Here is a 25,644-nt window from a genome sequence, read left to right as displayed (position 1 = left end):
CACACACACACACACACACAAACACACACAATACAAAAAGAAATGAATAGTAAGTACATGAGTATAAATACAAATATTGGGACTTCCCTGGCAGTCCAGTGGTTAAGATGCCATACCTCCACTGCAGGTGGGTGTGAGTTCCATCCCTGGTTGGGGAACTAAGATCCAGCAGGCCACAGGGTGTGGCCAAAAAAAAAAAAAAAGCATTTATCAATAGCATGGTGCCTGCTTAAAAGTTTAGAAGTCTATTTCTGTTTGGAAGCAGTGGAGGTACAGATTTTTATTATCCAGTTAAAGTGTCAGTTCTGAGATATACCAAATATATATCTGATATATATCTGAGTAACTTCCATGATACTCAGAGGCTCTCAGCATCTGTCCATACGGCCAATGAGACTGTGTTTGAAATGCTTAAGTAACTATGAGGAGACTGCTATTTATACTTGGCCCTAAATTGAAGAAAAATCTCAAATTAAATACAGAACCTTAATTTTTCAACTCCAATAACTATGTGGTGTTATGATTTATAAAGAAATATACTGTTTATGGGCTTCCCACGTGGCACTAATGGTAAAGAACCCAACTGCCAATGCAGGAGACATAAGAGACGCAGGTTCGATCCCTGGGTTGGGAAGATCCCCTGGAGGAGGGCATAGCAGCCCACTCCAGTATTCTTGTCTGGAGAACCCCATGGACAGAGGAGCCTGGAGGGCTATAGTTCACAGGGTCACAAAGAGTCAGACATGACTGAAGCAACTAAGCATTCATGCACATAATGTTCACACTGATATTATGTCACAAGAATGGGACTTGGTACCATGGAAGAAGTCTTGGAATCTATGTCTTCTACATGTTATATGATGATATTCAGCATGGGTTACAAGGCTACAGTCAAGGATTTAATTCTTGGGTTTCTGTTTCTCTGTAGTAGCCTAATTTCAAAACTTTGCTTTGGACTGCCAGTTTGAAAACATGTCATTCATCACAAATGATCACAATTCAAATACTGACACAAGAGACATATAAAATTATTTTATATAGCATGCTGAAATATTTAGGGAGAAATTTACTCATACCTGAAACTTTCTTTGAAATGCATCAAAGAAATAAGATGAATTGATGAATAGGGAGTAGACATGTGGATAGGTATGTCATGAAATAAGTATGGATAAAAAGCCAATTGTGGAATCTGGGTGGTGGATATATACATATCCACTGTAAAACTTTTTCAACTCTATTATATGTTAGTAAATTTTCAAAATAAAATGTTGGGAGAAATGTTCATTTATATTTGGAACATCTGTTGACTTCATCATTAAAAAGTCTTTAAAATATTCAGTTGCCTGTTAAATTATAGTTTATATGATAAGTGAAAAAGACATACCACTGATTCCATATCATGAAGTGTTATTGGCTTGTGCAGCATCATCTTGTAAAATGGGCGGATGAAAAAACCTTGCAAAAAATCAAATATATTTAAAATGATTACCAAGCAAAAAAAAATCAGATAATTACATACCAAAAAGTTTTATGCTTAATACTAACCATCTGAGTAAAGTAAATCAGAAAAACAAATATTGTATATTAATGCATATAAACGTAATCTATAAAAATGGTACTGATGAACCTATTTGCAAGGCAGGAATAGAGACACAGATATAGAGAACAGACTTGTAGACATAGTCGGGGAAGGAGGGTGGGATGAATTGAAAGAGTAGCATTAAAACATATACACTACCCAGGGGGTGGTACTAAGATGGCAGAGGAATAGGATGGGGAGACCACTTTCTCCCCCACAAATTCATCGAAAGATCTTTGAACGCTAAGCAAATACCACAAAACAATTTCTGAACGCTGGCAGAGGACACCAGGCACCCAGAAAGGCAGCCCATTGTCTTTGAAAGGAAGTAGGACAAAAGATAAAAAAAGAGACAAAAGAGTTAGGGACGGAGACACGTCTCGGGGAGAGAGTCATAAAAGAGGAGACGTTTCCAAACACCAGGAAACCCTCTCATCTGTGGGGAGTTTTGGAATCTCAAAGGGCAACATAACTGGAAGGAAAAAATAAATAAATAAAACCCACAGATTACGCGCCTAACTGCAACTCCCAGTGGAGAAGTAGCCCAGATGCTCACCTCTGCCACCAGCAAGTGGGGGCTGAACAAGGAGGCGCGGGTTGCATTGCTTAGGGTAAGGATTGAGCCTGAAGGCCCTTAGGGCAATCTGAAGGAGCTAACATGAGATAGCAACCCAAACTGTGGGATAGCCAGAGAGAGGGGAAAAAAAAAAAGAGAGTACTTTCCTGCGAAAAGCTCTAACCTAAGGCATTGCAGTGTCTGCTCACAGAACATAGGACTGAGGGAATACCAGAGGAGAGCTAGCCAACAGTGGACCGGGCCCATGCCCCACCGGAGGCAGAGAGGCAGGCGGGCGACAGCCAGAGCCGGGAGGTAAGGGGAAAACTTGGCCCCAGAGACGGCATCCTCTACCAAACCGCAAGCAGGCTCCCAGTTGCTAACCAAGTCTTCCTGGGATCCAGGATGGTTGATATCCACCAGGAGGGTGGCAGCCAGAGATCGGCTCCCCAGAGGAGACACACGGCACACCCGAGACAGCGCTCCCGGAAACTGGCGGCTGGGACAGGGAGGCGATAAGACGCGCCGCCCACCTGCGGAGTGTGCGCTCGCCAAGAACCTGGTCACCTGAGCGGCTCGGACCTGGGAAGGGCACAAAACTCAGGCCCAACCAGGTCTGTGCCTTTGTGGAGTACCCGAGGACCTAAACCTGAGCGGCTTAGACCTGGGAAGTGCAGGAAACGCAGGGCGCGCCTTAGACAGTTCCCCTCCAGAGCAACGTGGAGCCTGAGCAGTGTAGACGGGGAAAGCAAACATGCGGTGACGGGGGCAAACCCAGTGTGGCCCAGACACTGCGCGCACTCCCCACACACGCCAGTGATATTTGATGGCAGTGTTCCTCCCTCCCCGCTGCACAACTGAACAAGTGAGCCTAAATAAATGACCATTTTCACCCCCTTGTGTCAGGGCAGAAGTTAGATACTGAAGAGACTTGCAAACAGAGGAAGCCAAAACAAACAAACAAGAGGGAACCGCTTTGGAAGTGACAGGTGCAACAGATTAAAACCCTGTAGTTAGCACTGACTACATTGGAAGGGGCCTATAGACCCTGAGAAGTGTAAGCTGTAACAAGGAACTATCTGAAACTGAACTGACCCCACACTGCCCTCAACAGCTCCAGAGAAATTCCTAGATATATTTTACTATTATAATTTTTAAATTAAAAATTGTTTTTACTTTTAAGTTCTTTATTACTCCTTTAATTTTCATTTTTAAAATCTGCTATTAACTTGCAAAAAAAAGACCCTATGTTTAAAGCAAATTTCATATATGTATATTAGTATAACTTTTGCAATTTTGTTTTTTTAATTTTGTAATTTTGAGAGTCTAACCTCTACTCTGGATTTTTAATCTTTACTTTTTGGTATTTGTTATCAATTCCAATTTCGTTGGAAGGAAAGTTATGACCAACCTAGATAGCATGTTAAAAAGCAGAGACATTACTTTGTCAACAAAAGCCTGTCTAGTCAAGGCTATGGTTTTTCCAGTGGTCATGTATGGATGTGAGAATTGGACTGTGAAGAAAGTTGAGCGCCAAAAAATTGATGCTTTTGAACTGTGGTGTTTGAGAAGACTCTTGAGAGTCCCTTGGACTGCAAGGAGATCCAACCAGTCCATCCTAAAGGAGATCAGTCCTGGGTGTTCATTGGAAGGACTGACGCTGAAGCTGAAACTCCAATACTTTGGCCACCTCACGTGAAGAGTTGACTCACTGGAAAAGACCCTGATGCTGGGAGGGATTGGGGGCAGGAGGAGAAGGGGACGACAGAGGATGAGATGGCTGGATGGCATCACCAACTTGATGGACATGAGTTTGAGTAATCTCCGGAGTTGGTGATGGACAGGGAGGCCTGGCGTGCTGTGATTCATGGGGTCGCAAAGAGTTGGACACGACTGAGTGACTGAACTGAACTGAACTGAATCATTTCTGTATCTTTAAGAATCCAATATTCAGTATCCATTTTTTACTCAGGAGTGTGATTACTGGCTTGATTGCTCTCTCCCCTTTTGACTCTCCTTTTTCTCCCCCAGGTCACCTCTATCTCTTCCCTCCCACTTCTCTTCTCTGCTTAACTCTGTGAATCTCTTTGGGTGTTCCGAGCTGTGGAGAACACTTAGGGAACTGATCACAGGTTAGATTGGTCTCTCTCCTTTTGACCCCCCTCTCCTCTCCTCCTGGTCACCTCTATCTCCCTCCTCCCTCTTCTCTTCTCTATGGAAGTCCGTGAACTTCTCTGAGTGTTCCAGACTGTGGAGGGCAAATAGGGAATTGATCACTGGGTAGACTGCTCTCTCCCCTTTCGACTCCCCCTCTTCTCCTCCTGGTCACCTCTATCTCCTTCCTCCCTCTTCTCTTCTCCATGTAACTCTGTGAACCTCTCTGAGTGTCCCCCACTGTGGAGAATCTTTTCACCATTAACCTAGCTGTTTTATCATCAGTGCTGTATGGATGGAGACGTCTTGAGGCTAATGTAAGAATAAGACTGAAAGCCAGAGGCAGGAGGCTTAAATCCAAAACTTGAGAACACCAGAAAACTCCTGACTCCAGGGAACATTAATCGACAAGAGCTCATCCAAAAGCCTCCATACCTATACTGAAACCAAGTTCCACCCGAGAGCCAACAAGTTGCAGAGCAAGACATACCAAGCTAATTCTTCAACAACACAGTAACATAACCTTGAGCGCAAAAATGTAGGCAGCCAAAAAGTCACATCGAACCCATAGGCACCTCAAAACTCATAACTGGACACTTCATTGAACTCCAGAGAGAAGAGATCCAGCTCCACCCACCAGAACACCAACGCAAGCTTCCCTAACCAGGAAACCTTGACAAGCTACTCGTCCAACCCGACCCACAGGGAGGAACCTCCACAATAAAGAGGAACCACAAACTTCTAGCCTACAGAAAGGCCACCCCAAACACAGCAATCTAAACAAGATGAAAAGGCAGAGAAATATTCAGCAGGTAAAGGAACATGATAAAAGCCCACCAAGCCAAACAATAGAGGAGGAGATAGGGAGTCTACCTGAAAAAGAATTCAGAATAGTGACAGTAAAAATGATCCAAAATCTTGAAAACAAGATGGAGATAAATAGTCTGGAGACAAGGATTGAGAAGATGCAAGAAAAGTTTAACAAGGACCTAGAAGAAATAAAAAAGAGTCAATCAATAATGAATAATGCAATAACTGAGATCAAAAGCACTCTGGAGGGAACCAACAGTAGAATAACTGAGTCAGAAGAGATAGGATAAGTGAGGTGGATGATAGAATGGTGGAAATAAATGAAGCAGAGAGGAAAAAAGAAAAAAGAATAGGAAGAAATGAGGACAATCTCAGAGACCTCTGGGACAATGTCAAATGCCCCAACATTCAAATCATAGGAGTTCCAGAGGAAGAAGACAAAAAGAAAGGCCATGAGAAAATACTTGAGGAGACAACAGTTGAAAACTTCCCTAAAATGGGGACGGAAATAGCCCCCCAAGTCCAAGAAACCCAGAGAGCCCCAAACAGGATAAACCCAAGGCAAAATATGCCAATTCAAACAGTAATCAAATTAACAAAAATAAAAACACAAAGAACAAATATTAAAAACAGCAAGAGAAAAACAACAAATAACTCACAAGGGGATCCCCATAAGGATACCAGCTGATCTTTCAATAGAAACTCTTCAAGCCAGAAGGGAATGGCAGGACATACTTAAAAGTGATGAAAGAGAAAAACCTACAACCCAGATTACTGTACCCAGCAAGGATCTCATTCAGATATAAAGGAGAATTCAAAAGCTTTACAGACAAGCAAAAGCTCAGAGAATTCAGCACCACCAAACCAGCTCTCCAACAAATGCTAAAGGATCTTCTCTAGACAAGAAACACAGAAAAGGTTTATAAACTCGAACCAAAAATAATAAAGTAAATGGCAACGGGACCATACTTATCAATAATTACCTTAAATGTAAATGTGTTGAATGCCCCAACCTAAAGACAAAGACTGACTGAATGGATACAAAAACAAGCCCCCATATATGCTGTCTACAAGAGATCCACCTCAAACCTAGGGACACATACAGACTGAAAGTGAAGGGTTGGAAAAAGATATATCATGCAAATGGAGACCAAAAAAAAAGCAGGAGTAGCAATACTCATATCAGATAAAATAGACTTTGAAATAAAGACCGTGAAAAGAGACAAAGAAGGACACTACATAATGATCAAAGGATCAATCCAAGAAGAAGATATAACAACTATAAATATATATGCACCCAATATAGGAGCACTGCAATATGTAAGGCAAATGCTAACGAGTACGAAAGGGGAAATTAACAGTAACACCATAATAATGAGAGACTTTAATACCTCACTCACACCTATGGATAGATCAACTAAACAGAAAATTAGCGAGGAAACACAAACTTTAAATGATATAATGGGCCAGTTAGACCTAATTGATATCTATAAGACATTTCACCCTAAAACAATGAATTTCACCTTTTTCTCAAGCGCACACAGAACTTTCTCCAGGACAGATCACATCCTGGGCCATAAATCTAGCCTTGGTAAATTCAAGAATATTGAAATCATCTCAAGCATCTTTTCTGACCACAATGGAGAAAAGACATCTCTTTAACAAGTGGTGCTGGGAAAACTGGTCAACCACTTGTAAAAGAATGAATCTAGAATACTTTCTAGCACCAAACACAAAAATAAGCTCAAAATGGATTAAAGATTTAAATGTAAGACCAGAAACTATAAAACTCCTAGAGGAAAACATAGGCAAAATACTCTCTGATGTAAATCATAGCAGGATCCTCTATGACCCACCTCCCAGAGTAATGGAAATAAAAGAAAAAATAAGCAAATGGGACCTAATTAAACTTAAAAGCTTTTGCACAATGAAGGAAACTATAAGCAAGGTGAAAAGACAGCCTTCAGAATGGGAGAAAATATTTTTTTTAATTTTTTATTTTTTTATTATTATTAGTTGGAGGCTAATTACTTTACAATATTGTAGTGGTTTTTGCCATACATTGACATGAATCAGCCATGGATTTACATGTGTTCCCCATCCTGAACCCCCCTCCCACCTCCCTCCCCATCCCATCCCTCTGGGTCATCCCAGTGCACCAGCCCGGAGCACTTGTCTCATGCATCCAAACTGGACTGGCGATCTGTTTCACTCTTGATAATATACATGTTTCGATGCTGTTCTCTCAGATCATCCCACCCTAACCTTCTCCCATAGAGTCCAAAAGTCTGTTCTGTATATCTGTGTCTCTTTTTCTGTCTTGTATATAGGGTTATCATTACCATCTTTCTAAATTCCATATATATGTGTTAGTATACTATACTGGTGTTTATCTTTCTGGCTTACTTCACTGTGTATAATGGGCTCCAGATTTATCCATCTCATTAGAACTGATTCAAATGTATTCTTTTTAATGACTGAGTAATATTCCATTGTGTATATGTACCACAGCTTTCTTATCCATTTGTCTGCTGATGGGCATCTAGGTTGCTTCCATGTCCTGGCTATTATAAACAGTGCTGCGATGAACATTGGGGTGCACGTGTCTCTTTCAGATCTGGTTTCCTCGGTGTGTATGCCCAGGAGTGGGATTACTGGGTCATATGGCAGTTCTATTTCCAGGTTTTTAAGGAATCTCCACACTGTTCTCTCCACAGTGGCTGTACTAGTTTGCACTCCCACCAACAGTGTAAGTGGGTTCCCTTTTCTCCACACTCTCTCCAGCATTTATTATTTGTAGACTTTTGGATAGCAGCCATCCTGACTGGCATGTAATGATACCTCATTGTGGTTTTGATATGCATTTCTCTGATAATGAGTGAGAATTGTCTGTTTAGATCTTGGCCCATTTTTTGATTGGGTCATTTATTTTTCTGGAATTGAGCTGCAGGAGTTGAGAATGGGAGAAAATAATAGCAAACAAAGCAACTGACAAAGAATTAATCTCAAAAATATACAAGCAACTCCTGCAACTCAATTCCAGAAAAATAAGTGACCTAATAAAAAAAATGGGCCAAAGAACTAAACAGACATTTCTCCAAAGAAAACATATAGATGGCTAACAAACACGTGAAAAGATGCTCAACATCACTCATTATCAGAGAAATGCAAATCGAAACCACAATGTGGTGCCATCTCATTCTGATCAGAATGACTGCTATCAAAAAGTCTACAAATAATAAATGCTGGAGAGGGTGTGGAGAAAAGGGAACCCTCTTAGACTGTTGCAAACTAGTACAGCCACTATGGAGAACAGTGTGGAGATTCCTTAAAAAACTGGAAATAGAACTGCCATACGACCCAGCAATCCCACTGCAGGGCATACACACCGAGGAAACCAGAACTGAAAGAGACACGTGTACCCCAATGTTCATCGCAGCACTGTTTATAATAGCCAGGACATGGAAGCAACCTAGATATCCATCAGCATACGAACAAATAAGAAAGCTGTGGTACATATACACAATGGAATATTACTCAGTCATTAAAAAGAATGCATTTGAATCAGTTCTAATGAGGTGGATGAAACTGGAGCTTATTATACAGAGTGAAGTAAGTCAGAAAGAAAAACACCAATACAGTATATTAACACATATATATGGAATTTAGAAAGATGGTAATCATGACCCTATATGCAAGACAGAAAAAGAGACACAGATGTATAGAACAGACTTTTGGACTCTGTGGGAGAAAGCAAGGGTGGGATGATTTGAGAGAATAGCACTGAAACATGTATATTATCATATGTGAAATAGATCGCCAGTCCAGGTTCGATGCATGAGACAGTGCTCAGGGCTGGTGCACTGGGATGACCCTGAGGGATGGGATGGGGAGGAAGGCGGGAGGGGGGGTCAGGATGGGGGACACATGTACACCCGTGGTTTAGTCATGTGAATGTATGGCAAAAACCACTACAATACTGTAAAGTAAATAGCCTCCAATTAAAATAAATAAAAAGAAAAAAAACACTACCATGTGTAATGTTAATGTTAGCGTGTAATGGTAATTACACACTACCATGTGTAAAATAAGACAGCTAGTGGGAAGCTGCTGTGTAACACAGGGAGCTCAGCTCAGCTCTGCGGCAACTGAGGGGGTGAGACGGGGGGTTGGGTGGAAGGGAGACTCATGAGCGAGAGGATACACACACACACACACACACACACACGGCTGATTCACATTGATGTATTGTGGAAACCAACACAACATGTAAAGCAATTATCCTCCAATTAAAAAAAATACTAACCATCCAACAGTTTGCCATGATACACTGCCATCCCAGCTACCCGACCAATAAACTTGAAGTAAGAGAGGTGATCTTCATTACACAGTCCAGAGTTGGGATTTATCTGTAGGGTATAATTATCCCTGTAAAGATAATCACATATAAATGCTCCTTTCCAAATTTCATATAAAAATTTTAATATGACAAGTAATTGTAAATCGTCTCCCCCTTTTTACAGTTGTTCAACTCTATTACAACCATATTAGACCACTGGATTTAATGGTTTTAAAAATAGTCATTTTGTTCAAAAGGTGGAAACAATCCAAATGTTTTTGAAAGCTAAATGGATAAACTAATGTGGTACAGACACATAATGGGATATTACACAGCCTTCAAAAGGAAGGAAATTCTACCACATACTGCTACATGGATAAACCTTGAGAACACTATGTTAATGAAGTTAAGTCAGTTATAAAAGGTCAAATACAGTATGATTCTACTTATACAAGGTACTGAGAACAGTCCAGTTTATAGAGACAGAAAGTAGTATGGTTAATGCCAGGGAATGGGGGAGATGATGTTTAAAGGATACAGAGTTTCAGTGTGGGATGATGAAAAAGTTCTGGAGGTAGACGGTGGTGATGGGTGCACAACAATGAATGCATTTAACATGATAAGAATGGTAAATTTTATATTATATATATTTCACTATAACTTTTAAAAGTTATTTCTGAAACAACATTAGTTACCCTCTCCCCTTTTCTGGCGCATTGTGACTTACATTTCCCTCCCATCACGTCACTCTGTTATTTTCAAAACAGTGATTTTTTTTTTTTCTGTACACAGTCATTGTAAAGGTACTTACGTAGCAGAATATTCAAACAGCCCGTAATAAGGGTTAAACATCTCCTTCGAAATCAGAAAGAACCATTCTCTGGCAACTCCTCCATAATCTAGTCCCTTTTCACCATCAAACTCAATCCACAGTCTAGCCTTGAGGAAGTCTGCTCTCTTGACCCCCATAATCCTCCTGTAAGAGTCCTCAAGAACAGTTGCACGGCGAAGTTTCATTTCAAATTTGTTTGGAATGTCATTCTGAAAATCCAGAGAAGAGAAACTGTTCAAATCAGTTCAACACACGTTTCTCTCATGAACATTATAAAATTCATTCTATTCTACTCCTGTGCCCAAGATCCTTTTTCAGGGATAACAGGCCTAGGTATATTGTCTCGTATTCCTTCCACAGTATTAAAGAACTCATGCATTTTCTCTGGTCACGTAATAACAAAGACTTCTCATTTTCACATCTGAAGAAGCAGCTACTGATAGTGACAGTAACACTCACACGAAGGCATTTCATGAGCAGTCATTTCCACTTTAAGATCCAAGAAAGACATTCTCTGACTGACGGTCAGTCAAGTCACTGCCTGCTATCAATACTTGTCTGCCTGTCAGCTTAGGGTTCTCCTCTGGCCTCCATATTCCCTCTCTGGAGCGGTTTACTTCACTCATTAACAGGTGCTAACTTTTACAGACTGTGCCAGCACTGTTCCCAGAATTTTAATGGGTTAACTCATTTACTCCTCATAACAACATTATGAAGAACCTACTATTGTCTTCATTTATGGATGAAGAAACTAAAGATACAAGTTAAGAAAGTCTTAGCTTCTGAGCCTCTGTTCTTAATGAATGAGCCACATTGCCTCACTTATCTTTTGTACACAATTTGCTTATATGACAAATGTATATAACTATGCTTTTAGGCAGACCTTACTGTAAATTATATAGAAATATATCTGAATATTTTATTTTTGAGTACTCTGTGTGCAATGTTCCAGTGGAAACCACGAAAAGAAAACATGCCATCAACATTCTGTAGAATCAAGAAAAGGAAAGAGGGCTAACTCTAAAGCAGTTTCACTCACAAAATACTTAGGAAAAGTGGAAAGCCCTTAGAAACATAATGATATAAGCAGTTTAGATAAGCAATATAAGTATAATGTAAGTTTTGTGGAGCAACTAAGCCCATGTGCCACAGCTGCTGAGGCTGAGGGCTGCAACTGAAGTAAGTATCCTTCCTCTCTGTGTCAGCAGTAAAGGAAGTAAACCACAGTTTCCTCTGCAATTTAAAAAACTGGTAAGACTGGAGGAAAGCACTTTTATAATTTTAGACAGTGGGCAAACTACTAGTGCAGGTAAGTGACTCAACAAGCACTGACTCAAGGCCCACTCTGGGCCAGGTCCATGCTAGGTAGGTACCGCAAAGGGGCCAGAGATGGGAGGAAAAGGGAATGAAAACATGGCATAAGGTGTGGTCACTTCTTCAGGGAGTTTACAATCTGGTGTGTGTGTGAGAAACAAATGTAAATGTTACTAATTCTGAGATTTAAAAGAGTAGAAAAATTGCTAACAACAGAAACAGAAGCAAAGTTTTGTAAGCAAAAATAAAACTGAGCTATTAATTACAAGTGAGACAACCAAGGAGGCTTCGAGAGAACGTCCTATCTGGGGTGGGAAGGGAGAGAAGGACTGAGGAACAGCAAGCAGGGAGAAGAGTCCCAGCCGTCTGAGAGCTGGATGGTACAGAAGGGGAAGGGGAAGAAGAGAAGGAGTCACAGGATCAGGCTTCTTGCTATGTTCTCAGGAGCTGACGCCATCAGATCTAAAAGGTATTTCAGTGGAGCTTTCCCAATGGCTCAGCGGGTAGACTCTGCCTGCAATGCAGGAGACATAGGACACTGGGGCTCGATCCCTGGGTCAGGATGATCCCCTGGAGGAGGAAATAGCAACCAACTCCAGTATTCTTGCCTGGAAAATCCCATGGACAGAGGAGCCTGAAAGGCTACAGTCCATGGGGTTGCAAAGAGTCGGAAACGACTAAGCAGCTAGGCACACACGAGGGGAGACAAAAGATACACCGGTCAGTGAAAGACCCCTGAAACAGCCTGAGTGACAGAAAGATGAATGCGCCCTCTGAGTGAGCGACAGCTACAGAAGGGAGACCATAGGAGCAATTTCCACATCTGAGCTGAGTGGTGGATCATGCATGGGTTCTGGAGTCAGGTGACTCTGTGTTCAAGTTCTGGCTTCAGCTTGCACATCTTTCCTAATGCTTCATTACCTCATCTATAAAATAGGGACGATAAAAGTATTTACCCTTAGGGATCTGTTTTAGGAATAACTGGGACAACGCATTGCTTGTGTTGACACAGTGCCTGGCACACAGTGATCTCAATAATGATTAGCCACCCTTAATCCAAACTAATGACATATTAGGGATGAGGTGGAGGGAAAGGATAAAGGCAGCTCAAGGCTTTGGAGCACTGCTTCACACATTTTTATCTCCGCCTTGATGTTCTGCTCTTCTGCTGTGATGCAATGTGTCCAGACAGGAGTCTTATTTCTTAAATCCTGCTTGGGACATTTTGTTAAACTGAGGATTCAGATTCTCAGCCTCTTCCTCAAGCTCTTCTTCTGGAACAGCTTCATGTCTCTTAATCTTTTCTTTCATAATTTCATCTTCTTATATACCTTTCTTGCATTCTGGGTAACTTCTTCCCTTAATCCCCAATCTGGTATGTCATGTGAGTCAGAAGCATGGACTCTGGCACAGCACCACTTGGTTTGTACCTGGCTTTGCTGTTAATAACCATGGAACTTGATCACACTGCCTAGTTCCTCTGAGCCTCAGCTTCCTCAACTCTAGGATGTGATAATAATAGTCCTTTCATTATAGAGTTATTGCAGAGATTACACAGGGATCATACATGTAACTTAAGAAAAATGCCAATATGTGGTCAGAACTCAATAAAAATTACCACTTTCATTATGGTTTTGTATTCTGTGACCTGCTGCTTAGAGAATATCAACCATTAGACACTGTAACGTTGTTTGTAAGTGTTCAGATTGGCAAATGGAGAAGCTAATACTTCTATTCCACCAGTGTCTTGTCATTAAGTGAAAATATTTACTGTATAAGTAATTCAAAACAGACTTAGAATCCCAAAGAATTTTAAGAAGTAGAAAACAAATTTCCAGAGCAATTTTAAAACAAGGTTATTATTGACGATGAGTTTAAAACACTGAAGATATTTTAAGATTTTATTAAGGCATATTTGCACTAAATAAGTACTGTATTTCATTTTTGTCCTGTTTTGGATGAGAAAAATTTGTGGCAGCAGAAGCCATCTTGAATCTTTGGAAAACCAGGCTTCCAGCTTGGAAGGCAAGGAAGTGTAACCCAATGTAGCCACCTAGTGGCAGTATTCCTAAACTGCAGGGCAAGGGGAGACGCATGAGTAAATCAGAAAGGCGTTAAAAAACGGGTCATCCCTCACAGATACAGAGAGCAGGGCGTCCGTGGGGGCTTGGTGATAAAGATTCCACCTGCCAACGGCGGAGACATGGGTTTGATCCCTGGTCCTGGGAGATCCCACATGCCACGGGCAACTGACCCCGTGCGCGGCAACTACTGAACCTGTGCTCTAGAGCCCAGGAACCGCAGCTACTGAGGCCTTGAGCTGAAACTACTGAGGCCCCCGTGCCCTAGAGCCCGAGTGCGCCACAAGAGAAGCCACCATGATGAGAAGCCCGCGCACTGCCGTGAAGAGAATTCCCTGCTCACCACAGCTAGAGAAAAGCCCACACAACAACGAAGACCCAGCACAGCCAAAAATAAATAAATAAATTATACACACACACACACACACACACACACACACTCACACACACATATATATACACACAGAGAGAGAGAGGAACAAACTAGTGATTATGGGTGTGGGAGGGACAATACGGGGGGGGGGGGTTACTATGGAATTACATAAAACCATGTGTATGAAACCTTTGAAAACTGTAAAGCATTATGGAACTTGAAGACTCTTTCAATTTTAAAAAGTTAATTACTTAAAAAAACAGTCATAACCAATAGCAATGAAATAGATGGGCAGATTTAGTGCCAAACACATTGAATTTGTGGTGATGGAAAAAGTGTTCTGAATATATCTGATAAGCAAAAGGAGATAAACAACAAGAGGACTGCTCCAATCACAGCCGTACATTCAAATTATGCAGAGATATACCTGAAGCTGTAAAGAATGAGTGACTAACACTGGAAAACAGCAGTCCAAGCAGAAGCAGAATCCAGAGTCCTCCTACACAAGCAAAGTCTAGGCCACAGGATAATCTCCTGACTTACTCTTGCTCAGTTTCTACAAAACCCAAACCCCACAAACCCAGGAGGAACTCTAGTTAGATTTCTTCAAAAGCAAATTTTTAAAACTATTTCTCTATTGCAAGGCATATTGAAACATACAGACATAAAATAACTAGACTCTAATCATATATTACAGCTACTAAAAAAATAAGCATCCTTTCCCTAAAAGAAGCTATTCAAAATTGTTCATATATAATAAACTCTCTTTTACTTTTTCAAATGTACTTCTCACGCTTTCAGTCCATATGACAAACATTCCTAAGAACTCATTATAATAAGTATCACTAACCTGCTTCTTCAACTTTCTTCGGAAGAACTCATACTTTCTTTTGTAATCCCTGGAGTAGGGCACTGCCTTGAGTTAAAAATTTTGGAAAAATAAAGAAGGTTTAAGTTATTTTATTCTGGAACAATTTAAAAAACTCCCCTCTGGGTATTTTATGAACATAAGTTAAAGGCATTAAAAGAGAATATTTGGAAAGAAAAGTTTAATTCAAAGACAAAGAAATATAAAACTTAAAAAATTTTAATTTCTCCGTTTAAGATAAAATTGTATCCAGCAATTCTTATGGCTGCAATTTTCATCATGCAGTATTCTTGAAATGCAATAGGCCAGAAACAGGAAATGTCTTCCAAGTAAAGAAATATTAGAAATGAAAATTTCCATTTCTAAAGAGGCTTTCAAAGTGATTTCTCCATTAAAGGAACAATTTGAAAAATGTACTTTTTCCTTGAACTCTGAGGAGTTGCCTTTTTTATCCATTAAAAGACTAAACATGGAGTCACAAGAGTAATCTGAAAGAATAGTATCTTCAATTTTACTTATTTTTGTGAATAAGAAAACAATTATAATCTGAAAAAGAAGCTATATAAAAGAGGAAAATTATTTTCCTATCATTAATCTGACTCAAGAATAGTATAAACATCATACATGGTAATACTTGTACTTTAAATATGAATGTCTTATATACCAGTACTTATAATGATTTCAACCAAAAAGTTCAAGACATGACCCTGATTTGACAAGGCACTGTTGGCTTTCTCATCAGATACACTCTTGGTTCCTCTCTGATTTACTGAGGATTCCAGCATTCTTTTTTCAGATTGTTTCAAGTACCAGTCTGAGCACAGCAGCCTCGCTGAGTTAGCTTCACTGAGTTAACTTTCTGGCTCACTGGCATCCCAAGGTTGTTGTGTAGAGTAGAGGTAACTACTTTAAATGCCCTTTTCAAATAACTGAGACTGGGTGTATGGGTGGTGGGGAGAGGAGAGATTTGCAAATGTGCTTTCCTCTCAACACCTTTATTTAGTGCTATACCCTTCATCATCTGTCCTTGAAGAGACAAGTAAGAGGACAACCCCATCAGAGGAGGCTGATACAAAGAGACTTACTGGTCCAGTTATTGCTACATGCTGCAAACGAGGGTCTTCCCATTGTGTTTTTTTACTATCTGAAGAAAGAGAGAAAAAAAAGAGGTTCTTTATTCTCATGCACAAAATTTGATATTACAAAAGATAATGTAATGGGAAAAAAATCACATTGCACATACTGTGATTTATGTAAAAGATTCTTCCATCAGTGTGAGTTCTTTCTTCCCATCCTGGCTATAATGAAGAACATATTTCAATTATATTAGGAACAGGTTTTCAGTGTATGGGCAGAAAAATGGTTTTGGTTATATGGCTGATTTAATTTGTATATTCCATTCTTAGTAGAAGACATCAACACTTCAACAATAATATTAATTATAGTTGTGAAAGAACTACTGCATTTCGAAATACAAATGCTTGAGACAGTCAAGTTAGATGGGTAATAGTTCTCTAAACTTACAGGTAAAGGCCCCAGGTCACTGGAAGAATCAAGTGATGTCTTTCCTCTCAGATGAGCTGGAATTTTCAGTCTTGGATCTTCCTTTTTTGGTAGAGTAAATAAAGAAAACAATATATATACACAAACTTTAAAATCATGAAAGTCAATCTGTTACTATGTTTTCTAGTATCAATGGGTTCACTTTCATTTGCTTACTCAATGAAATACTATGTTCTCATCTACAATCTCTCATTCATGGGCTACAATATTCAGTTCTAAGGGACCCTGGCAATCCAGTGGTTAAGACTCCATGCTTCCACTGCAGGGGGCATGGCTTTGATTCCTGACTGGGAAACTAGAATTCTACATACCTTGTGGCATGGGCAAAAAAAAAAAAAAAAAAAAAAAAAATTTAAAAATTAAAAAAAATTCAATTAGATCTTGAGGAGGATCCGTATTAACTTACTTGCTCTTTCACAAAAGCCATTTAGAGTATTTTGCCCACGCTTTAAGGATTATGTCACTACACAGGGCTCTTCTCTGAATAAAAACTGGTGTAACAGTGGACATAAAGCTGGAGCACGTGTTATTTCTGAGGCCTTGGACATGATTTTTGGTACCTAGACAGGTGCTAAGGTGATAATTTATTAGATGTTTATTAGATAATTTATTAATTTTAAGAGATAAGAAGGTAAGCTCAAGAAGGTTATTAAAGGCAACTCAAATTATTGAAAGAAAGAACAAAATTTAATTTATTTGGATTTATTTATATATTATCATTTCAATATTGTTTCATTAAATAATGTATTAAATAATTTTAATTTAGGCATATTGGTAACTTTTAAACAATTTATTAATAAAAATCTCTGCATTTACTGATAATTTTCAGTAGTTTAATTTCAGTAATAGAAATTCACAAATTTCTATTAGTGGTGAACCAACTGCACAACAACTTTAAACCTTATCTTAAAATAAAAATACTTAGTCTACTTAGCTCATAAGGCTTTCTGGATATTATGAGGTATGGATTCAAAAGTACTTTGGAACTAGAGGCCTCATATAAAGGGAAATGATTATGACTAAATATCTTCCTGGGAACTTATGGCTAGGGAGCTAGAAACTGCAAATACAAGAAACACAAGACTTCTCTGGTAGTTAGGACTCCACACTTCCACTGAAGAGTGGAATGAGCTCAATCTCTGTTTGGGGAACTAAGATCCCACAAGCCATGTGGCATGGCCAAAAACAAAACAAAAGCCCACTGCAAACAGGAAATAAATGTATCTCCTTAACAATCCTCCCAATATTAAAAATAGGTATAAATATACTGAATAGAAATAATGCTATTAAGAATTCAACATACGTTTAAATAAGGACTAGGAATGGATTGGGTAGCCATTCCCTTCTCCTGAAGATCTTCTGGACCCAGATATCAAACCTGGGTCTCTACTGCACTGCAAGCAGATTCTTAACCATCCAAACCACCAGGGAAGCCCATATTAATGTATACTTATAAAGATTATCAAGAACTACATGTAAGTGATTGTTACTGTTATTACAAATTTAAACTGGAAACCACTGAAGTTACCCAGGTGGTGGTTTTGGTGTTGTGGTCAATGAAGAAAGGCCTCCCATTTGGTGCGTGCCGGACCTCCCAGCCTTTGGGAAGGAATCCTTGCTCCATTTCAGATGGTTGGGTCACCTGTTGTGCTGCATCACTCGCGGGGGCCTGTGGCTGAGGGCCTGCAGAAGAACCCTGGCTTGACAGCAGCTGACCGGTCTCCACTGTGGCCTAGCACATTAATTCAATTATGTAGTAGTGTTTACAGAGAACACACAAATAGCTGTGGTTAAAAAGGTAACTGAATCTGCAAACAGCGCACACACTTATAAACAGGCCTAAAGACTGGAGGCTCATTTCTCCAATAAAGTGCTTTGTCAAAGTTTGTTTTTAAAACAATTTAAAATTTTTCAGCTAATTCTTGAGCAGTAAGATGCGGTTAACAGTCTGTTAACCCTAGTTGCAAGAAAGCCGCAATGACAACTAGAGAAGGTTGTTTTTGCTCACCCCAAAGGTTCACATTGAGTGGGAATTTCCCACACACAAAAATGGGTTCAAATGGTGGGTAGACAAAATAAATGGTAAATAGCCACTACAGACCTGGATAAGTGAAATGTAATATATTCCTGTGATAAAATATAAGGCAGCTAAAAAATATATACTAGATCTATATATAAACCAACATGATAGGATTTTAAAACAATAGTGAGCAAAAAATATTTAGAATTACATAATATCTTTATTAAATTTGACACATGGGCATAAATAATATCTTGCATTGCTTAGCTCTCTACTAAGTACATAAAATAGCAATGGCACCCCACTCCAGTACTCTTGCCTGGAGAATCCCAGGGACGGGGGAGCCTGGTGGCTGCCGTCGATGGGGTCGCATAGAGTTGGACACGACTGAAGTGACTTAGCAGCAAGTACATAAAATAGGCAGGAAGAATTCCCAACAAGCTCACAGTGATAGTTCCCTCTGAGTAGTGGGGCCAAGTGCTTGGTTAAAAGATAAAATCTTTTCTCTGTAAGATTTTATTTAAAAAAGAAAATCTAGAACCAATACGGTGAGCTGTTAATGGTGGTAAATTCAGGACGTTAAGAAAATGGATACTTGCTATGTTATTCCCTGTACTTCTCAGTTTTAAAAAATTTCTCAAGAGAAATGGTGATATTTTCCTAAATGCTTACAAAGAAATATTATTAATACAAAAGGCAAACTGTTGCCAAGGACAGAGTGTCATTATGACAAAGTTCTTTGATAGATGCTAATCACCAAGATTATTTTTTAGCAAAATAATGATCTTTACCATTCAAATTACAAAATTACCCAGTGGACCAGATCATTTACTTTGTCCTCCTAGTCCCAAATGGACTTGTTTTACCTAATAACCAGTAATGACTCATGTGTATTAGAGATCTGCAAGAAATTACAGATAGCACCAATATCAGAAAATAATTAGAAGCATCCAGCACCTACTACTCACTGATGTATTATAATAGCTCCCATAGAAATATGATGGTTTAAATTACCTAAGAAAACACCATAATGAACAGACTGCAGGGTACCTGTACAGTGGGCTTTATCCAGGTAGTAGTTCTGCAATTGTGATCCACATAGTACGATCTTCCTCTTTCATCTTGTTTTTCTTCCCAACCTGGTGGTAATCCAGATGAAGTAGGCAAAAGCTACAGTGAAGAATAACAGAATTAAATATTAATAAGAAAGAATCCTTCTTATTTATTGTATTTTATCATTACTATTTTTAAAAATATTTATTTTATTTATTTGACTGTGTTGGGTCTTAGCTGTAACACATGGGATCTTGGCTGCTGTATGCAGGATCTTTTAGCTGCAGCATGTGGGATCCAGTAACCTCATCAAGGATTGAACCCAGGTCCCCTGCATTGCAAGCATGGAATCTTAGCCACTGGACTACCAGGAAAGCTCCCAGAAAGAATCCTTTTTAAAGGACCATATCTCCTTTTTCACTCCTTTTTCACCTCTTTAAAATGAATCATGTTTTAAACCATATTTTAAAGTGCACAGCATTTCACTTAAAAAAAAAAACAGCAGAACAGACAATAATGATGCATGTGATAACAACATGAGAGTAGTAACAACCACCTACTGCTCTCACACTGATCATGTCATTTAACTTCCACACAAATCTTAATGAGATAATTAATATTACTGGCCCATTTTTACTTATGAGAAAACTGAAGTTTTAGAAAATGGAAGTAAATTCCTAACAGATAACACTGCTATAATGCAGCTGAGATTTGAACACAGGTAGTCAAACTCCATAAATTATCACCCATATGTGTCAAGTCAAAAGTTACCCCCGCTTTGTTTCTGTGGGGGCTGGGGAAGTGCTGATTACTGTAGCTTGTTGTTAATGAACAAAAGAGGTCTATTTTTCCAGGTTTACTGAAAACAGTCCAGGTCTGACCTTCCTATTGTCTTTTAAGTTAGATTAGACTCTTCAACATTTGGCTTGGTTCCCTAATGTGTCTTACATGTTAATATAAAAACTATGACCACTAGTCTGTTCACTAGATACACTGGCCTGTAGATACACAGAGGTAGATGTACATTGCTGACAGTTGCAATGAGCTCTGAGTCTATAAAATAATGGAATTCAAAGTTGCCTGGCATTACAAATGTCTAACAGCTAATGAGTAGATAAATGGGATGTAGTAGACACATCTACAATGATGGAATATCATGAGCTACTGAAACATGTAGCAACATGGATTATCTCAAAAACATCGTAGTAAGGGAAAGAAGCCAGATGCATAAGATGGCATACTGTATGATTCCACTTACATGAAATTCCTAGAAAAGGCAAAACGAGCAACAGAAAGCAGACGAGTAGTCACCTGGGGCTAAGAGTAGGCATTAGGATTAAGAACACTTTTTGTGGTGATGGAAGTGTTCTCAAACTTGACTGTGGTCATGTTTGCACAACTGTATAAATTTACTAAAACTCATTTGTGTACTTAAAAATGGGTGGATGTTACGGTATGTAAATTATACTTTAAGAAAGCTTTGTGAAAGCAAACAAATCTCTAATCAATGTATTAAGAAGGAAAAGGCATGGGAATAGCTTTTCCAGTACACAAAATGTAAATCATCTCTAGATTCTGTAGCTCATTTGGTGCACCTAAAATTGTTTCTTGGATGACTTCCTGTCAGTGAATCAGAAATTCACCAGTTTCACTGTATAGAGGACAATGAGAAATGCAGCGGGAGAGACACCTAGGGATCTCAGTTTAAGTGGCTCCAGGTGAGTGGACAGAGGATGACATCTCATAGCATTATGGATGGCATCATCAACTCAACAGACATGAGTCTGAGCAAACTCTGGGAGATGGTGAAGGAAAGAGAAGTCTGACATGCTGCAGTCCATGGGGTTGCAAAGAGTTGGACACGACTGAGCAACTGAACAACAATAAATTGAGTGGAGATGGCCAGACATGGGGCACTAAGGGAGAGGAAGGCGAGGGAGGGCAGTCTTTCTGTGGCATCCACCTTTGTGCTGAAGGTTGATACCGACTGGGCAAAATGCACAGGTGGGTGCCCCCACCTCTTTCCTCTGCACAGTGCTCAAGTTCCTCTCTTGGTGCAGTGCCACCTTTTTAGAAGGATCAGCCAATTCAAGGCCTTTTGTGAATTCCTTTGCTGGAACCCCCATAAAAGTAAAAATAACCCCCACTTTTCAAAATTAATATATAGGCTGCCATTCAAAATCACAAACTGTTGGTAGAAAAAAAAGTGAGGTGGCCATTCCAAGTGGGAAAGTGGAACACGCACACACCCAGAAAAGGGAGAGAATTCATAGGAACGCTGTTTGGAAGAAAGAGCCCAGCAGGAATGAAGGTGGTGGTGGTGGGGTAGTCCATAGGTGGCTAAGGGATAGGGGAGGCTCAAGGAGCTGGGAGCCTGGACATTTACATTTAGTTTAAAAAAATAAGTGGGGACCATATAAGGAAGAGACAAACTCAAAGCAGTGAAAGTGAAACTTGCTCAATACTATCCGACTCTTTGCGACCCCATGGACTGTAGCCCACCAGGCTCCTCTGTCCATGGGATTCTCCAGGCAAGAATACTGCAGTGGGTAGCTGTTCCCTTCTCCAGGGGATCTTCCCAACCCAGGGTTCGAACCCAGGTGAGAGCTGAGTCAGAAAGAGGATGGAGGCTGGGAGACTAAAAGGCCTGAAGCTATGAAGTCTAAGCTCTAGTCAAGGTCATGGCTAGAGATGCTACTGAAGAGGCAGTGGATGGTTTGGCAGCCTGGAAAACAAGACTGAGAAGGGGGTTGACAAACTCCATCCTGGCTGCTGAGCCTGCCGACACATGTGCACACCCGCCCATATGACCAGCTGTTGATGTAGCTTCATGTCTGGGGCAGAAACAGCTGCAAGACACATAGGCTGGGCACCGGGCAGAGGCCCCTGGATGCCACAGTCCTGATCAGTATGCGATACATCCAGCCTGCACAGCACTTCACCTGCCAAGCCTGAACGCCACCCACAGCCACTGGCATGTGGGGACTTGGCTTTCTCACTATGAGAGAGACAGTTCTCTGGGTTTTGTCCTTAAAGGGCCTACCTATCCCATTCCCCTCCCCCAACCTCATCCCCCAGAGCCCAGATACTATGCTGGAGCAAACATTCATATTCAGTGTTCAAAAAAAAAAGTTGCTGAGTCTTATATTTTTATTGAGGATTGAGGGGAGGGGCTAAAACTTACCACAGGAAGTGTAGGCTGTTCCTCAAAAGTATAGGCTTGTAAGCTGCCTCTTCTGCTGGAATGATTCTTATATATAAAAAAAGGACAAGATAACTTTAGGTCTCCGCTTTGTCTCTGAACGGCAGATAAGGTAGTGGGATGGGTGTGATGGGGAAGAAAAATGAACACCCCCTCCACCCACATGGAGATTCTCTCAGCCTCGCTCAACACCAAACACCTTCCAAATTCCAGCTCACAATTCTCCCCCTGAGTCCTAGACCGTCTCCTGGACACCATTTCTTGAATGTCTAACAGAGAGCCCTTTATTGTATTCAAAACTGAACTCAGTTTTCCCCTGTCCACACCCACTCAAATCCGTTCCCTCTCAGGTATTCCTCGTCTTCAGTGGGCAGCCTGGGAGGCCAGCAGCTGCCCCCTAGGCAAACATCGTCAGTCCCCTGAGTTCTCCCCTCCTGTCCCTATGGCCAAATCAGTCACCAGATGCTACGCATTCTATTTCTTTGCAAGCTCTCAAATACATTTCCCTTGCACTTTAAAAAAATTTTCAAGTTTTCATCACTTGTCACTTTGACTATTAACTGTGGCAACATCCTAACAGATTTGACTGCTGCAAGTCTTTTTGCTTAAATCTGCTCTCCATACCACGAGTTGCAGCCAGAGAGTGTTCTGCAGCACAGACTTAATCACCATTCTCTCAGAGCCTTTCAATGACTTCTTCCGTCACTAGGGTAAAATCTGCAGCACAGAACACAATGTGGGTGAGCTTCCAGGGCTGACTCCAGCCCTCTTACCTCACAAGCCACCCTCTGGACATTCAAGATTACTTGTTTCCTAGAAATCCAGTATTTTTTCTTTCCTGTGCTTTTATATGCATGCTGCTGTCACTTTCTGAAATATTTTAGTTTGGTTACTTAATGACATTAACATTTATAATATATGTAGGACTTAATTCAGAGGAGCCACTGTAGGATTGTTTACAATAACGAAGAACTGTAAACGATCTGAAGTCCATCGAAGGAAACTGGAGAAACAGCTTAAGGGTTACTTAGGGAATGATGTTTGATTATTTTGGTGGTGGTGGTTATAAAAAGAGCACTTCTATATTTACTGAAATGGTCCAATGTCTATGATACAGTACATAAAAAATAAGTTACCAAAAAGTGTGTGCAAGATGATCTCAGGCTAAAGAACTGATATACAAATATGTGTGCATGCATCTTTATGCACACATAGAAAATGTTTAACACTATATATACCAAACCACTTATACCCTGAGAAAACCATTAACTGAAAAATATACATGTACCCCACTGTTCATTGCATTACCACTGACAATGGTAGGACATGGAAGCAACCTAGATGTCTGACAGACGAATGGATAAAGAAGCTGTGGTACATATATGTAATGAAGTATTATTCAGCCATAAAAGGAATGCATTTGAGTCAGTACTAATGAGGTGGATGAACCTAGAGCCTACCATACAGAGTGAAGTAAGTCAGAAAGAGAAAAACAAATACTGAATATTAACATGTATATATGGAATCTAGAAAGATGGTACTGATGAACCTATTTGCAAGGCAGCAACAGAGATGCACACACAGAGAACAGACTTGTGGACGTGAGGAGCAGGGGGAAGGAGAGGGTGGGACGAATGGAGAGAGTAGCATGGAAACATACACTATCACATATATAACAGCCAGCCAGTGGGATTCCGCTGTGTGACTCAGGGAGCTCAAACTGGTGCTCTGTGACCACTGGGGAGAGAACAGGATGGGAGGTGGGAGGGACGTTCAAGAGGGAGGGGACATATGTATGCCTATGACCGATTCATGCTGATGTATGGCAGAAATCAACACAATGCTGTAAAGCAATTATCCTTCAATTAGAAATAAATGAAAAACAAAAAAATATGGTGCATGTGTGTGTATGTGCATCTACACACACACAATGAAATATTATTCAACCATAAAAAAGAATGAAATAATGCCATTTGCAGCAACATGGACAGACCTAGAGATTATCAAACTAAGTAAAAGAGAAAAATATCATATGATATCACCTACACATGGAATTTAAAATACAACACAAATGAACTTATCAACAAAACAGAAACAGACTCATAAACATAGAGAACAGACTTGTGGTTGCCAAGGGTGAGGAGAATGGGGGAGGGGTGGACCAGGAGTTTGGGATTAGCAGATGCAAACTATTAAATGTAGAATGGATAAACAAGAAGGTCCTACTGTATAGTACAGGAAACTATATTCAACATCCTGTGATAAACTACAATGGAAAAGAATATGAAAAAGAATGTGTATGTGTATATATATATATATAACTGAATCACTGTGCTGTATACCAGAAATTAATATAACATTGTGAATCAACTATATTTCAATAAAGTAAATTTAAAAAACAATATATGCCAAACCATTAATGGCAATTGATGGAGCATATGTCAGAGGTAAGATGGAAAACTTAATTTTTATTTTATACACCTCAGTACTGTTTTAATTTTTAACCATGACCATACAATACTTTAAAAATAATAAATTAACTTTTTTGAATTAATATGCACATGGTAAGAAATTCAAAAGGTACGAAAGATATATGCTCTGCTCACCATGTTTTTCTCTTTAGAGCTGAGCAAGGTTACCTAGTTGAGTTTTCAAGAAATATGATACACACATTTATTCTGACATGTAAATAATTTTATAAATGGTAACACATCAACCACACTGCTCAGTACCTCAGTTTTCCACTGAGCAATATTTCTTTGTTCCATACAACATATGTATTCAAAGATAATTCATTCTTTTCAGGGACTACATAGTATGCCATTGTATAGATGCCACCTATTACTTTAGTAATTAAAAAAATAAAAATAACAGGAGGAAAAAGAATAGGATGTCACCAG

The 25,644-nt window shown here is 39.8% G+C and overlaps 1 protein-coding gene across 1 annotated transcript in view; it reads right to left on the bottom strand.

Moving 5' to 3' along the window:
• NEDD4 (NEDD4 E3 ubiquitin protein ligase) overlaps positions 1-25,644 on the bottom strand; it is an 84,409-nt gene that overhangs the window by 9,431 nt on the left and 49,334 nt on the right. The window contains exons 8-17 of the mRNA XM_020881237.2: positions 22,727-22,792; positions 19,540-19,659; positions 17,998-18,201; positions 16,431-16,511; positions 16,150-16,204; positions 15,992-16,050; positions 14,889-14,954; positions 10,250-10,479; positions 9,406-9,527; positions 1,385-1,455 (exon numbers count right to left, since the gene is read on the bottom strand). Coding sequence (XP_020736896.2) covers positions 1,385-1,455; positions 9,406-9,527; positions 10,250-10,479; positions 14,889-14,954; positions 15,992-16,050; positions 16,150-16,204; positions 16,431-16,511; positions 17,998-18,201; positions 19,540-19,659; positions 22,727-22,792 — 1,074 coding nt within the window. The remainder of the gene's footprint in view (positions 1-1,384; positions 1,456-9,405; positions 9,528-10,249; positions 10,480-14,888; positions 14,955-15,991; positions 16,051-16,149; positions 16,205-16,430; positions 16,512-17,997; positions 18,202-19,539; positions 19,660-22,726; positions 22,793-25,644) is intronic.

Source organism: Odocoileus virginianus, chromosome 6 (genome assembly GCF_023699985.2).
Source record: "Odocoileus virginianus isolate 20LAN1187 ecotype Illinois chromosome 6, Ovbor_1.2, whole genome shotgun sequence".
Taxonomy (NCBI): Eukaryota; Metazoa; Chordata; class Mammalia; order Artiodactyla; family Cervidae; genus Odocoileus; species Odocoileus virginianus.
This window is presented reverse-complemented; position numbering and strand designations above follow the sequence as displayed.